This window comes from Hippocampus bargibanti, linkage group LG20 (assembly GCF_051943395.1).
Source record: "Hippocampus bargibanti isolate YZ-2025 linkage group LG20, ASM5194339v1, whole genome shotgun sequence".
NCBI classification, from domain to species: domain Eukaryota; kingdom Metazoa; phylum Chordata; class Actinopteri; order Syngnathiformes; family Syngnathidae; genus Hippocampus; species Hippocampus bargibanti.
Window position 1 is genome coordinate 5,965,088 of NC_142753.1, and position 15,828 is coordinate 5,980,915.

Consider the following 15,828-nt stretch of genomic DNA (forward strand, 5'->3'; position numbering starts at 1 on the left):
AACATTTTGTTAACGTCAGCATCGGTCTTGCAGGTACAGACCTGAAGTCATCTGGTCTGATGGAGACTGGGAGGCGCCTGATACATACTGGAACTCCACAGAATTTCTAGCCTGGCTTTACAACGATAGCCCTGTTAAAGTATGGGCCAGTATCTATCTATCTATCTATCTATCTATCTATCTATCTATCTATCTATCTATCTATCTATCTATCTATCTATCTATCTATCTATCTATCTATCTATCTATCTATCTATCTATCTATCTATCTATCTATCTATCTATCTATCTATCTATCTATCTATCTATCTATCTATCACGTGCGTATATGATTGGATGGATGTATAAAAAAAACCATTGTTTTTGTAGGATACAGTGGTAACCAATGACAGATGGGGAGCTGGCTGTGCATGTAAACATGGAGGCTACTACAACTGTGAAGACAAATATACTCCAGGCAAGCTGCCCCCACACAAGTGGGAAAAATGCACATCTGTAGACATGCTCTCCTGGGGCTATCGTAAGAACATGAAGATGAGTGACTTGATGGCCCTGTCCACCATCATAGAGGTGGTTTGATTCAAGCCAAGCATATAAACAGTTTTTCTAAAATGTCCTCTGACATCCTTGCTTGCTTGCTGCTCAGGATCTGGTTCACACAGTGGCAATGGGAGGGAACTATCTCCTTAACGTGGGCCCCACCCCTGATGGAATGATCCCGGCGCTTTTCGAAGAGCGACTGAGGGGAGTCGGTGCTTGGCTTGATGTCAACGGGGAAGCTATTTACGCTTCGAAACCTTGGAGGGTCCAGATGGAAAATGCCTCGGTGCCAGTGTGGTACGTAGAACGCAGAAACAGAATGGGCTTCGTTTTAGTTGTGGCGCAAAATTTCAATTCAATTAATTAATGAACAAAATACAGTGTGGTGTAAAGATACCGTCGCTATAAAGTCTGTGAAATTCAGATGTTATTGTGTTTTATGTACATGAGCAAGCTGACAAGACTCAAATGGGTTGAGGGAGCTGATTGGTTGACACAACAGGGAACAGATGCAAACAAAACCAAGCGAGGAAGGGAAAAAAGCACAACCAAAAGTAGAGAGTGTTAGCTTAACAAAAACAGAAATATGACAGCTGGCATTTGCATGGAAAGTTGTTGAGCGAATGTGTCCCAATGCACCAATTGAAGTCGAATATAAACAATGTAACTGTAAAGTGCCCTTGATAATTTTGAAAGGCGCTGATAAATGAAATGTATTATTATTATTACAAACAATGCATTTAATTATTATTATTAATTTTTTGGTTTAGGTATACATTCAAAGGGGACAGTATTTTCGCCATCTTGACAGAGAAGCCCCTCAAACCCACTGTGCAACTTTTAGAACCCAAAACATCAATCAACACCAAGGTAAACAAAAACAAAAAGTGAATATATTATTGTTGACGATGTTCGAGTGCGAGCAATAAATCAGTGAGCATGCTAACCAAGCCTTGTTTAACTTGCCCATTTTTTCCTCCGTCATCCAGGTGATGCTGTTGGGGAATCCAAATCCTCTATCTTGGTCACCTATTAAGCCCAATGCCGGTCTGAGCATTGTTTTACCTGAACTCCCCTGCACTGCAGGACAAGCCTGGACCCTCAAACTGGACGGCGCCAAGTGAACGTTCATCTCTGCAAGGTAAACATTTTCAAAATATAGCGATCCAAAAATCCGTTTGAGGACTACGAAAGACATGATGAACACTTTTTTCACTTTTTATTTGACTGCATAGTGACAAAATTGGTGGAAATATTTTAATAATTCAATAATTCATTAATTTTTTTGACTGTTTTGCAAAAAATGTTAAAATATGGAACAATTTCCAATCACGTTTATACAAGGAACAGATATTTACCTAACTGAGAAAACAACGCATTTGTGAAAGCAACCATGCTATAATTGTTTTCGAGAGATTTAAAATAAGGATAATGCCCTTTAGCGGTGAACTAAGACAATGCAAATATGCATTCTATTAGTTCCTCAAAATGTTTACATAAAAACATAATAATTTGGTTTAAGTATACATCCAAATAATGACATTTTGAACACTACTTTTCACTTATTACTTTGTTGCATGGTGACAACATTGCCAAAAACATTTTTATAATCCAACATTTTGAAGTGTAATTCTGTCTTTTTTTGGACTGTTTTGTAAAAGTGTTAAAATATGCAAATATTTAGGACCACAGTTTATTCAAGGAACAGATATATAACTGTGAAAATAATGCAGTTGTGAGACTAAACTTGAATTGTACAAGAATTGTTTTCATGGGATTTTTTTTAAGGATAATGCCCTTTACTGGTGAACTAATATAATGCAGAAATGCATTCTATTAATTCCTCAAAATATATAATCTTTTTTTTGTTTAAGTATACATTTAAAGAATGACATTATGAACACTACTTTTCACTTATTACTTTGTTGCATGGTGACACCATTTTCCAAAACATTTTAATAATTGAGCGTCTTGAAGTACAATGCTATCTATATTTTTTGACTGTTTTGCAAAAATGTTAAAATGTGGAAATGTTTATGCAATGAACTAATATAATGCAAAAAATGCATTTTGCAATTCTTGCATTCTATTAGTTCCTCCAAAATGCAGAAAGATTTTAAAGGGAAACAAAAAAGACACAGCAGGCTCATTTAACTGGCTAAAATAGCTTTATAGTAATCATTATATTAATAGTAATAATATTAGCCTTTAGAAAAGTTTTCGACAACATAGACCGTGTTACATTCTGTGTTGGGGGGGTAAACCACGTCACAGTGTGCCATCTCTCTGGGCTTTCAGATGTGCTCTTTAGACAGATCCAGAGCCATATATACTGTATATATATTTTTTAAACAGTAAATAGTACAAATTGGTATGTACATGAGACCAGCAAACTGAACCATGATCCCAACCAATAAATGTCCGGGTCTCAAGCATGCATCTTGTCGAGCCACCTTCTCCGTATTTTTGAGACATTTTTAAAAATTCTAATAGTATTGCTATGTGCTCCACCCATTTCTTTTCAAAATGACAACAACAAACATAAAGGAATGTCTCTAAATACACAATGTTGTCTTGGCACTGTATTCAACTGAAGAAGCCGAGCTGAAAGACAAAAAAAAAAAAAAGCTCGGTGTGTCAGACCCGTCTGGTGTTTGGGGCGAGATGATGGAAAAAGAGGATGTAGGGGGACAGGGGAGATTTTCGCTTTTGCTACATCATTTTCTCGCTTTTGCTACATCATATCGTGGACGACGGTAAGTAATCCATGAGTTTCACATGTTCCTCCTTTCCTGGATGGGAGTTGAAAAGGAAACAAAACTCTTCACTCCGCCCCCTTTTGTGATCCTTCACCCCTTTTATGTCCATCCTGGATCCCAGGAAGAAATGTCTTCCAAGAGTCCCTTTGTTGTCCATCTTAGCAGCGCTTTTTTTAAGACACATCCTAACACGTAAAGCTAATTATTGTACACAAAACTCGCCGCTCGCTAGATATCATAAGTTTCTAAGAATGAGAGCGGTGGCAAACATTTACCCCCCCCCCCCCCGCTACAACTAATAATCATATTGCAATAACAATGTGATATTGAGTAAAGCAATGTTTGTTGGCAACATGTATTTACATTTTTTTAAATAAAAAGCATTACAGTGTCTATACACACCAGTCAATAACACCGCAATGCAAAAGGCACATTGGAGTTTCAGTTTCATGTCTTTTGGCTGCTCTGTGGATCATAAAACGTCCAAAAAGGACACATCAACATGATTGTATAGCATATAATTAAGTTTACTTAGCCCAATTGTTTAATTCATACAATTTATGATAAAAATATCAAACGAAAATGGTACTTTTTGGCATAAATTATTAATGAGCCATGCAGGTCTCTTGCGATTTTTTTTTTTTCCATTTAAGAGGCGAAATAAATCAACATTTTGAGGGCACATCCAAAACGCATTTTGGTTTGAAATTGTCATTTTCAAGTCAATTTGATCTTATGCAGAGATACTTTGAAGCCAAAATCAAGTCCATTGTACGATATTTAAAAAAAAGGTCCTTTTGAACGATGACTATCATCAGAGCAGCCTCGTAGAAATGTCCACCTAAAACTCAAATCTGCAGCTGCAAGACCCCTCGTCCACTAAAAACATCATCCGCCACTTTGGCGCTATTCAGTCGCAGCAAATTGTCCGATATCATTTTGATAAAGCACTCAATTGTGTTCATCCTTGATTTTTTTTGTCAGTTGCGTTGTTGTTATGGAGAATCCCCCTGAGGACACAGTTGGCTGAGGTACTCTGGGTTTTTTTTTCATCTGGCTCTAAAAATGGGCTTTTTGCATTTTTAGGAAGAGGTGACGGGTGGTCTGTGGCATTGTCAGTTTGGCGTGTTTGGTGAGGCCTCGCATTTCAAGAGTCCTTGCACTGTTCATTGCGGAATTGCCAATATACAGTATAAAAATAAAATGCAAAAAAATACAGTAAAATACATTAAAATAGAATAACATACAATAAAATGAAATAATATAAAATAAATACAAAAATACATTAAAAAAAACAAATACACAAATAAATCCCAAAATAGATGAACAGACAAATAAACAAATTATCACATCAACAAACAAATACATGAATACATAACCAAATAGTTAAATAAGTAAAATAAATAAATACAACATAAATGCAAAAATAAATACAAAAATGCATGCACAAAAAATAGATAAAGAAACAAATAAATGAAAAAAATCACATGAATAAATAAAAAAATAATTAAGTGAATACATAACCAAAAACTGGTAGATAAATAAATAAATAATGCAAAATTACATACAAAGATAAATAAACAAAACAGATACACAAACATAGATAAACAAAAGCAAAAAATAATCAGATGAATAAATAAATAAATAATAAATACATCACCAGATAGATTAATAAAGACATAAATACCAACATACATACAAAAATAAATGCAAAACACAAATACACAAATAAATGCAAAAATAGCTAAACAAAGAAATAATCACACAACTAAAAAAATAAATGAATGCATAACCAAATAGATAAATAAATAACCAAATCGATAAATAAATAAATACATTTTCAAAAAGCTATATGTAAGGCTTAAGAAGTGAAGAAGACATTGCTACCGTGGATAAATACTTGTCGAGTCACTGTGATGAAAACACCTGTCAGGAGGCGTAAGTATATATATATATATATATATATATATATATATATATATATATATATATATATATATATATATATATATATATATATATATATATATATATATATAAAGAGCAGGTCTTTGTGCTTTGTTGGATTAGCCTCCACCAGCCAAGTTCAGGTTTTCAGGTCTCACCTTTTGTCCAGCACTAGTTTGTCCCTTGCCGTTTATGTTGTATCTTAAAGGACAACCGATGTCACTTTTTATTTCTTAACTGACATCAGAAAAACGTTTTATAGCTTCTAAAATACCCAAAACACGCAGTATAATATTTTTATTCAAATGCAAAACACCAATAAAAATTACTTAAAGTGTCCAAAATCTGCAAAAAAATGAGCTGTGAATTGGGCATTTTCAGACAGTCCCGCCCCCAGTTCGTGACGTCACGCAAGACGTCTTGCATTGCTGGAGAATCAAAACAATTGCTTTAGATTTGGAGAATATACTTTCTTGTTACACATCCAGTTATGAATATGATTCAAATAGTTCTGAAGAGGAAAGCATACATGTTTGGAATCGATTAAAGAATTTATTCCGTGCCATTTTGAGGCAACATTGGGGGGAAATGTATCACCCAAAAAGAGGCAGAAAATGGCGTCCAAGTTCCTGTGAGGAATTAATCAGCCCGTTTCCACAGGTTTATAAATTCCTTCCATGGAGCTTGGTCACCCTCTTCTGGCAGCTTTTTGGTGCAACACGAGGTTTTCAGGCCAAACAAGTACAGCAAAATACATTGACGTGATGGAAGGACTGCTACAATGTGTCTTTTTTTTCGGTCAGGGGCGTTCCTTCAGTGACGTCACGTACGGACTCGTCACCAACTCAAAAACAAGACTTCCTGAATATTCAGCGTGAGTCTTAAAACGTAAAATATAGCTATATGCGGTGCAATCTTTGTAAAATACGCTCAGTAGAAGTCATTTGAAGCCATTTTATAAATTATGTACACAACTTGTCCGGAGACGTCGGTTGTCCTTTAAGGATCTCCTTCACAAATATTTTTTTTCAAAGCTGCAAAAATGTTATCTGGTCTGCTGGCTTCTTTCTTTCCAAACATGCAGCGTCAACAGAAAATAGTCAAGGGATCATCCGAATGAATTGCGACAAAACAGGGGCCTGAAATTACAATGAAACATTTTTTTTCTTGACACTCATCTCTGATCATTTGCTCCTTTCATATGAACATATCTGTAAACTTGAACGTCTGTGCGTGGCTGGGTAGGCACATGTCGTTGGTTTCAGAAATAGAAATAGAGGGAAGATATGATTGACAGGTTAAGATATGTAATTCCAAGATGTAAAAGAGGATTCAACTTGGCAACTAACAATGTTTTTTTTGTGTGTATTTTTTTTAAACCCTGTGTACCTGACCCAGCACTTAGGTCACATCTTTTCACGACGTAAGCTGCGTCCGGATTTGCCACACAGCAGTCGTCTCAGAGATTTCGACTAAACTATATTATTCAGTATTTTTTTGTACACTGTACTCAATAGTCTCTATGTATCTATAAACGTAGATTATGTTATAAAATATACATCTGTTAAAATATTTACTGGGTTCCATTCAGATATTGTCAGGGGAAAAAAAGAAAATCATGCTCATGACTGAATTTCATCGGACTTTTCATTGCTTCTCTTTGCGTTCGCAGTGGTGTCGTGCAAAAAACAAACAAACAAAGAAACGTCCACACAAAATACTGACCATACAAACGCATCCTGACTTTCATTTCCATGTCAACAACCACAATTCAAATTCATGCTACGGCACACTTAAATTCATATTCTCTTTGGAAGAAATATCTCGTGTCCGAGACTCCTTGTGTTGATAAATAAAATAAGATATGGCATTTTCACAATCGAGCCGAGTCAATCTTCATGTTTGGATGGGCGAGAGAAATTTGTCAAGAGTAGGTCAAGCATTTTTTTTCCTCTCACGTCAAAATCTTATTGGGACCGATACTATTCTGAAAATTAACCATTAGGCGGCGCTCTAATCTCACAGTGAAAAGTACCTCTCCCAGTCTCCCGTCTGGAGTCCTGAGAAGCCACTTCAGACAACGGAACTTGACTATTTTTAACACCTGTGATGCGGTCACGGCTCTGATGCGACCCCACGAATGTTCCATTTTGGCAAGATTGAGCGTGAACGCTTTAGACAGGACAGAAAATGTCACTTGGGAAGAATTTGAGTGAAAATGACAAAAAACCTGGCACTGGAGTGGACATATTGTTGCACATCGTCTGGCAGTGAATGAGTTAAGGGGAATACTATTTTTATATTAGAAGTTAAAATTTGATAGGTGACGTTAAAAACTTTATCCGCACATTTTAATGCTGTTTCTTAAAATAAGACAATGCTCCTAAAATTCGGAAACAAAATTTCACATCATGTTTTTTTTCCGACCCCAAGTGTGGTGCAGATGCTCTTTTTCGTGAATGTGACCGATGCTAAACCTAACAAAATCCGGTGCGAATAATAGGCAGGGACGACGAATCGTTGGGCGTGCCTCGTTATCCACACTGGCATCGTCAGTAAAAATACATGTAGCTGAGGCAAATTGCGGTCAACGAATGTTCAGGAGTGGCAACAGGAATATGTCAAGTCTCGTCATCTCCCATCATGGAGTTTTTGTGCCTGTTAAGCCCTATATTTTTCGTGATGTACAAGTGCCAGAGAGGGTGAGCGTGACTGGGCGTGCTACGAACGAGTGTGTGTGTGTCTCGGAGATTCACCGTTACAAAAGGAGGGCTGTTCCTAGCAAAACAATAACGACATAAAATAATGTTATAAATAGGCGATAATTCATATTTGTTTGCTACTATTTTTTTAGGCCTCTGTGTCAGTCATATGTGCAATTTTCAAGACACCCAAACGGCTGTTACTGCTTGCGAACAGAATTCAGGGTAATTGGGAAGTGTATTTGTGGGAATGATCTCATCTTGGAGGAGTTAAAATGACCTGCGGATAATCCGGATCTGCAAAGGTCCGGATAGCTGGTCCTAGTGAAGTGGCTTGTGGGGGAAGTTTCAGAGTCGAGTCTGAGCTTCGGGAATGTAGATTTCGATACTGTCTGCGCTCTCCGTGGCCGAATTTTGCCTGAAGGAGGCAGTACGCTTGGTTTGGAGCAGCCTCCTCCTCGCTTCTGTCCTCTGACGCTCCACGAGGTCCAGAGACTTCTCTCGCAATGGTAGGGTGTGTCCCCCCACACGAGGCACCACCAGGCCTCCTGGTCCAGCGCCACCCCCTCCGTCACCGACGCTATCTGCCCGAAGGCTGCCACTCACCCCGCCCGCTGGCTTCTTTGGTAAGGGAGGAGGAAGCTTCTTGTCCTCCTGGAACCCGCCGACGTGCACATTTAAGATGGCAACGGGGGTGTGTGGTGACGTTTTTTTTGGTTACGTGAGAGGGATTGAAAGAATTCAGATTCATTGGGTCAGGGAAGGATGCGGTGAGAACACAAATGGTCAATGACATGATGTGAAGGAGAAAAGAGGAAAAGGAAATGATGGTTAGTTCTTGAGCAAAAATGGTGAATGAGCTACAGATTGCGAGGACATTTTAGGTTTGACCTTAGTTCAGTCCAGATTGTGATTTTTGCATTGTCGCAGCTTGTGGCGCGGTTGAGGACATCTGCAGCAGTCTACCTCACTTTAGCTCAGGGGGGAGCACCGAAAGAAACCAAGTTGGTTTGGCTCACCTTCTTCTCTAGGGGAAAATTCCATCCAGAGTCTTTCAGCCTCTGGAGGTCCTGAAACTTGATCCGGATGTCTTCTATGTTGAGCTGAAGTAGATCCCACAAGCCTGCGAGGTCCTGAGAGGTGGGCTGGGGGTAACATGACGGGTCCTAGGGTGGGTGGTTGTGACATGATTAGAGATGTGTAATGATTAATTACGATTAATTATGATCTAATTTACCAAAGATTTAAAAAAAAAGCAAGACAAAAGCTTGGGAACATGTCAAGTTGCCAATCCGTCATGCGCAATCTCTCACCACACTTTGTTGGCAGAGACGGAAGAACTGCTGAACCTTCTGAGACATGAGCATCTGGGCACTGCTGACCGCATTGCGAATCAACTGGAGAACTGGACATGATTTCCAAAAACAAAACAAAGACGTTGAATGCGAAAATTGATTGAAAATTGAAAATTGATTTCTGCGACTATCTCAAATCCCGCTCCCCACAAACTCACCCTCCTCCGGGAGTTCGTTCTCCTCAGCCTCCCTCTCCATGTTCTGACACCAGCCCTCCATCCTCTCCACTTCCGTCTGCAGGAGGCGTAAAAAGAATTCTCCATCCCTCATGCAGGGGGAGGCTCGACCCGAGTTGGGCAGGCTTCTGGGACCCTCCAAGGAAGGCGTCCCCGCCCACCCTCGTTCCGATGTGAGGGGGAGTGGAGAATGGGAACGTGGCGGAAGGTGCTGATGCTGGGGAGACCGTGGGTCTCCTGGGCAAGACTCTGTGGCGTAGCCACTCTGGATAAAGTCCTGGAACGATGATACCGATTAAATGGACCATCGATCAATTTCACGCTTGACATCGAGCAGTCAAGTGTTTCTTTGGACAGTCTTTGGATGAGAGTATTGTCTTGAAATCTATTTAGCTTATGAACCAGTCCATTGTTGTTGTTGGAAGGGCAGTCACCCAATCCGGTTTTAGCCGGGGCCGCCATTCTCTGTTGTACTAGTCGAGGTGGCCATTTTGAGACCCATTGATCATGATTGCCGATGTCTTCAGCTGCCTATCCTGATCGCCTTTGTCCGATTGGCGGTGGGGTCGGTTGCAAGATCATTGTGAGTCGTGATTTTGAATGACAAATAACGAAGAGAGCGCAGTGCATGCATCTCTGCCGGGAGGGTTGCTAAGACACTAGTTTATAATCCTCAAACCAGTTTTATCACACCGGCCATGTCTTGCATCTATCCAAGATTATAGCATGGGTCACTACTTGTCTTTATTCGCTCATGGCTTTTTTTCACATTCTGGAGTCGACAAACAGCGGGAAACAACATTCCAAATTATAGATTGCAATATATTATGACAAAATTACCTCTCGATAAGCCCACTGTCCCTGCGTATGCACGGTGCGGTGGCCTTCCGTGTACTGGCCAGCTGACTCCGGTTCCGATGAATGCCGTTGGAAGGAGCAACCGAATTGGAGACTCTTGTCCTGCGTTGGCACGGCAACGCTCAGGCCCGGGAAGCCCTCGGGGTCCAGGTCGGCCTGCACGCTCGCCGTCACACTGTTGGAGCGCTTGAAACGGGCCCGTCTGTGACACAGGGAAGTCGCAGCAGGCCCAGGGCCATCCGTTACGCATCGCCATCGCATGCAAACGACACATTTAAAGAAATTTTTTGAATCCCTTCCAGATGATTTGAGTAGTGAGCACTGTGATTGCCAGTACAGCTTCCTGGCTTGTCGCAACGTCCCGTTAAATCATCTGGCATATGACAAATGAGTCCACGTCAATAGATGTCATTTACATCTCAACCCCCCCCCTTCGTCCGTGCCGTGTGACAGTTTGAGGTAGGTGTGACGCCATCATACTCGATAACAACAGGACACATGCACCGCTCAGTTGCTAACGTGGGATGCCGCGTTGACGTGTGAATCTGACCAAAGGGCTTCGAGGGCCACGGCACACGCAAAACTGTTGCAGCAGAGAGCGCACGCTCGCAGTTAGAAAAAGCAACAAGGCATTATCGACCTCAAGCTGTGACGTCTGATGAAATGTTAAATAGAATCTTTTGGTGAAATCAACCCAAAGGTGTTTGCGCCGTTGGGGGGCCCTGACGAAAATAAAGGCTTTGTAAATCATGCATTAAAACGATGATGATGCTGAGGGACAAAGCTGCATATTTTCTGAGACTTGATATGAGTAGATGATACGCTTTCACTTGTGTTCGCTGTGTACCGAGCGTCGGCAATCAGTGAGGTGGTGAATAATTTAACATTACCTTTTGTCATCTTCCACTTGTACTCCTATCGAATGAACTTCTGTCACAGCTTTGCCATCAGCGTCTGAATCCGACAGAGTTTCTGAGCTGTCAACCTGGAATGAAAGTGCACAATCACATACTGGAAATGCCACTCGGTGCAAAAACCTTCTGTGGATTTCATATTTTGAATCAGTTCGTATTTTTCTTTCAAGCGAATGTCAGGGAATGTTCTTCGAATATAAAATCAGGCAACGAGTTACGAATTTGAGTGTTTTTGCTGTAGTCTTTTTTTTTGGGCGATCTAACACTTTTTCCTGTGGCACTTCGAGAAAAAGACACGCAGTAATACATCCATAAAATGGCGTCCGTGGCAACTCACTGAATTTATTCACCAATACAAAGCAGACTTTATTCATCCGTCATCTTTAGTGCCAAAGCGGAAAATGACTGACAACTGGAAACTTTAGTGGCATCGGTACTGACATTTATTCAGACTGCAAGACGTTCGTTTGTAGCGTATATTGACTCTGGTGTGATCATGACGACATTTGCAGGTATGTTCATAGGGGGCAGTACCCCAGAGAAGGCCCAGGTGTGTTGCAATCACGGGTTATGCTCATGAGGACATGTGTTCTAAAAAAAGGTTGGATATGACTCAGCCAGAAATGTGCACTTGGTATGCATCATAAGTAAACTCCGATCTGGGGATGACAAACACAGCTGCCGAGCCAGACGCCGATTTAATCACTTATCTCATTTCACTCTTGGCAAAGAAAGCAACAGCATGTTTCCCTCTTGTCTGAGGTCAAGGCATTTGGATGTCATGCATGTCATGTTTCCAGCAATTACATATAAGGAAGCCAATTAACTAAGACATGACACGTTTGTGTAATTGATCGATTCTCTTTAGTCTGACTTAGTATGTATGTCTCAAATAGAACTCCTCATTCTCAATTTAATACCGCCACTGTTCCAAAACATGCCAGATATGAAGGACAAGTAAGAAGGAAGAGGCAGACAAGGCCCCCTCTTCAGTTCCACTTAGTCATTGCTCCCACAGACATTAGAATTTAGCGTGAAGATTTATGAGATCAGTTTTTGTGCCTTCCAGATCATAAATGAGTTCAACGGTTTTGGTAGTACTAGCTCTAGTTTCACCTCTGGAACGTATCTGACTTAAGGAACCGGATCTCCCAGCTGGAAACTTGAACCCAGGGCCAAATTTCTTCCTCACCTGCACGGCGATGGACGGCCTCCATTTCCTGCCACCGCATCCGTCGTCCTGCCCTCCAGCTTTACTCAAAACAATGCTGTTCTGCGGCAGGGAGACCGACTTCCCAAGGGTTCCCCCGACCCGCCCGGCCCTCTCTCGGGTCGCCCTCAGCGGCCCCTCCAGCAAATTGTCGGCGGAGCTGCTGTGTTTGGCCCGCACGGCGACTCCCGGACCGCCTCCGTAGGGCACCATCTCCCGCGAGCCCCTCATGCCGCCATCCAGGCTCTCTGCTGAGTTACTGTGCTGCCGGGAACGCCCCGGGCCCGTGGCGGTGTAGTACCCCACTCTGGAAGAGCGTCCCGACGTTCCGTCGGCGCAGCCCAGGTCCACTGAGTTACTATGTGGTTTGGAGCGCCCATGGCTGCTCTGGTAGTAGGCGTCCTGGGTTGACTCTGTGCTGCTCTGGGCTCTCACAGACAGCGAAGACTTGGACATGCGAGGTGGGAGCGGGGGAGGAGCACCTTTGCGATAAGGAAATACTAAAGTGTCAGAGAAGTGGAGAAAGGGAAACAGAGGCAGAAGAGGAGTTGGGTTGTTTCTCAAAAAGGGACCAGGGATGGATACTTACAAAAGGGACAGCCTAGAAAAATGACGGGATGGAAATATGGTTGAATATGGATGACGTGAATGGGAGTTGAATTTGGAGAGGAGGGAGGATAAGAAAACCATTGAGAAATGACTCCTAGAATGGCCTGTACTCTCAATAAATTGTTTTTTTTTTGTGTGCATGAAATTAAATACGTAGGACTTGACTTTTCCCTTCAGGAAACTGAAGCTTACCTCTTTAGAAGATGAAGCAATTTCCTTGAAGATATTAAAATGAGCACCCCCACACCCTTATACCGCCCACCTGTCTTTTTCTTCCACTTTAATGGCTTTGTTGAAAGGATGCACTCAAATATGGTGAGCATGCATTGTTATAAGCAAAGGTGGGGTTGTGTTTATCAGGTGAAGGGCTCGGCAGAGGCTTAAATTCATCCAGTCAGATTTGTTTGTCTTAGCTTTTGGATATTTGTCGCTTTCCATTCAAGAGTGCACAGACGACTGCAAAAATCGAGAAGCAAAAGCATATTTCTGAGGCATTCTGAACATGATGAAAAGCCATCTTTCGATAGTGGAAATTTTAAGGTTGAACACAATGCCTTCCGGGACTTGTTTAACCTACAATTTGTACGTTTCAAAATAAACGTTCCCAGTCATGGCCGCAAGAATCTTCCTGTTGGAGTGAATTGCATAGAAACTCACCAGCTCCCAGCTTGATGCTTCCCTGGGGGCCAGACAGAGAGAATACGGAGAGACAGTCATCGTCCTGGGAACAACCGGCCTGGATGGCACGGACATAGCTATGGCTACGTGTGCGGAAAACCCCCGGGAGATCCAGAGCCTCGACTGCTTGGGACTCCACCTCCCCGAACATGGTGTCACACACGGCCTCAAACTGTCTGTCCAAGACGTCTCCCAACTAAATTCGAGATCCGGATAAGTCAAAGCTTCAATAGAACACCCGTCCTCAAAATAACCCACACAGTCATCGTTACCTGAGAACTGGTTAGCGAGCGAGTGTAACTGCGTGAACGCGCATGGGACTTGGGTGTTGTCCGGCTGTTCGGATAGGACTCCGTACACTGCTTGCATGAGTACCTGAAGTTAAAGACACGCATTTTGGGAGTCGTTCCAAAGATGGAGCAGAAATGACACAACAAGCTAATTGTCCTCAAGCAAGCCCCCCCCCCCCCCCCCCCCCCCCCCCCCCCCCCGCTCATGTTCAGTTTTGAGCTCACGATGATGTTGAACAAATATTCAAATACAATTAGACAGTATATATTTTTTTGTAGTTCTGGAATCACCCTCCTGTATTACTAAACAGAGTTTTCTTCTGAGTTTATGTAATGCCATCTTTTGGTTTATTGTCTCCTAACCACAATTCATACGCTTATCTCGAAATATGACAATGACACGTTAAAATTTCACAAACAAATGTCAGAACAGAGTTTGGCAAAAACAGGGCGGCATAACCAAACGGCGAGCGGGGAAAGCGGACTAAACAGATTGCATTGTAAATCTGCGGCGTCAGTGTTGCGCTAAACAGCGCGTTGGCGGACTTTGACCTTTGATCCATGCTGATGGATCGTCTGAAGGCTTCCCTCTGAGCGATCAGGGCAGACTTGGGCGAGGCTTTGGGGCTGCAATCTGAATCGGCGCTGTCGTCGTCGCCCATGGCCTTGATGTAACTGCCGCTGCGCATGCGACGGCACGGAATCTCACCGCTGCCGCCCTCCGTACAACCGTATCCGCCCGCCCAGTCTTCAGAAGGAACCTGCAAGGCCGTCACATTCACTTGAAAATCAACACCTTCCAAGGTTCTGACATTATGACAGTTGTGAGTAGAGTACAAGATTGTTTCCACGAGACAAGGCGGTCTTTTTTGTCGAGGGGTTAAACAGAGGTCGGATTAGTAATTGACACTAGTCTCTGTTATTGTGGTTGCAAAAGCTTTCCCTGCATGCAGTTCAAACAAACATCTATCCCAAGCGTGACCGTACATGCATGTCACGTGCCAGCATGATCTCAGGACAATTTAGTAAAAAATGTTTGAAGTCACTACGTCACTTTGAAAAACATGCCCCCCACCTTTCTAATTACAATCTATACGCTTCCGCATGAAATCCTTAACAATTGCTTTAAGATTAAACTGAACGTGCACACCAGAGAGAGATAGAGAGTGATGATGCTACAAAGACTGCGACAGAGACTTACAGAAAGAGAGAAACTCTGACAGCTGGAGAAACACTTGACACGCGAGAAAGGAAAAAAAATGAAGCATCAGTCCAAGATGACAGCATCAAAGAGAGGCAGGTGGCCAAGCAGAGCGAATGACGGACACAAACGTAGAGAGACGCACGGGCGGGGGTGGGGGGGGGTTGACTAGCGCGAGGTGAAAGATGCAGAAAAACGGGTAGGCGAGACAGATGGGAGAATCAATGGGAATCAGATGAGGAAACAAACATCCAATCCAGGATTGAAGATGATCACACAACACAGAACGATGAGACAAACAATGACATGGACCTGTTCCTCCTGTGAAAAACACAACACCAGGTCCTACTGACGTCGTCTTGCGCTGAGGTTTTGGTATCTGCCCGAGTGCCCCTTTTTAAGGTCATCGTTTCAAACCTTTGCCGTTATCGCTTGCCTCATCTTGGATTCCTATCTCGCCACCCATATATTTGCCTGCCCTGACACTTCATCGCCGTTTTTGTGTCACTCTTTCTCTCTGATGTCGGTTTTTGTCATTGCTTATTGCCAGCTCAAGATAAACCGGAATGGCTCAGGCAGCATCAAGAGA

The 15,828-nt window shown here is 42.2% G+C and overlaps 3 protein-coding genes across 9 annotated transcripts in view; 2 read left to right on the forward strand and 1 right to left on the reverse strand.

Annotated features, from left to right (window-relative positions):
• LOC148882831 (tissue alpha-L-fucosidase-like) overlaps nt 1–15,828 on the forward strand; it is a 74,749-nt gene that overhangs the window by 1,087 nt on the left and 57,834 nt on the right. For all 3 annotated transcript variants that reach the window (XR_016118593.1, XM_089023085.1, XM_089023084.1), the window contains exons 4-8: nt 34–139; nt 370–570; nt 647–837; nt 1,311–1,410; nt 1,530–1,681. Coding sequence is in view for 2 of the 3 variants with exons in the window: in XM_089023085.1 (XP_088879211.1) it covers nt 34–139; nt 370–570; nt 647–837; nt 1,311–1,410; nt 1,530–1,664 (733 nt within the window). In the remaining variant the exon portion in view is untranslated. The remainder of the gene's footprint in view (nt 1–33; nt 140–369; nt 571–646; nt 838–1,310; nt 1,411–1,529; nt 1,682–15,828) is intronic.
• gja4 (gap junction protein alpha 4) overlaps nt 1,554–15,828 on the forward strand; it is a 69,683-nt gene continuing 55,408 nt past the window's right edge. Inside the window, exon 1 of the mRNA XM_089023088.1 lies at nt 1,554–1,681. The gene's annotated coding sequence lies outside the window, so the exon portion shown is untranslated. The remainder of the gene's footprint in view (nt 1,682–15,828) is intronic.
• The window catches only part of dlgap3 (DLG associated protein 3), a 56,167-nt gene continuing 48,631 nt past the window's right edge, over nt 8,293–15,828 (reverse strand). For 4 of the 5 annotated variants that reach the window (XM_089023078.1, XM_089023077.1, XM_089023076.1 and 1 more), the window contains 10 exons: nt 14,591–14,799; nt 14,021–14,123; nt 13,728–13,944; nt 12,444–12,961; nt 11,228–11,322; nt 10,320–10,539; nt 9,462–9,756; nt 9,262–9,353; nt 8,968–9,114; nt 8,293–8,602 (listed from right to left, as the gene is read on the reverse strand). In XM_089023078.1, the coding sequence (XP_088879204.1) occupies nt 8,297–8,602; nt 8,968–9,114; nt 9,262–9,353; nt 9,462–9,756; nt 10,320–10,539; nt 11,228–11,322; nt 12,444–12,961; nt 13,728–13,944; nt 14,021–14,123; nt 14,591–14,799 (2,202 nt within the window). In that variant the 3' untranslated portion in view covers nt 8,293–8,296. The remainder of the gene's footprint in view (nt 8,603–8,967; nt 9,115–9,261; nt 9,354–9,461; nt 9,757–10,319; nt 10,540–11,227; nt 11,323–12,443; nt 12,962–13,727; nt 13,945–14,020; nt 14,124–14,590; nt 14,800–15,828) is intronic. The other variant, XM_089023080.1, reaches the window with a different exon arrangement.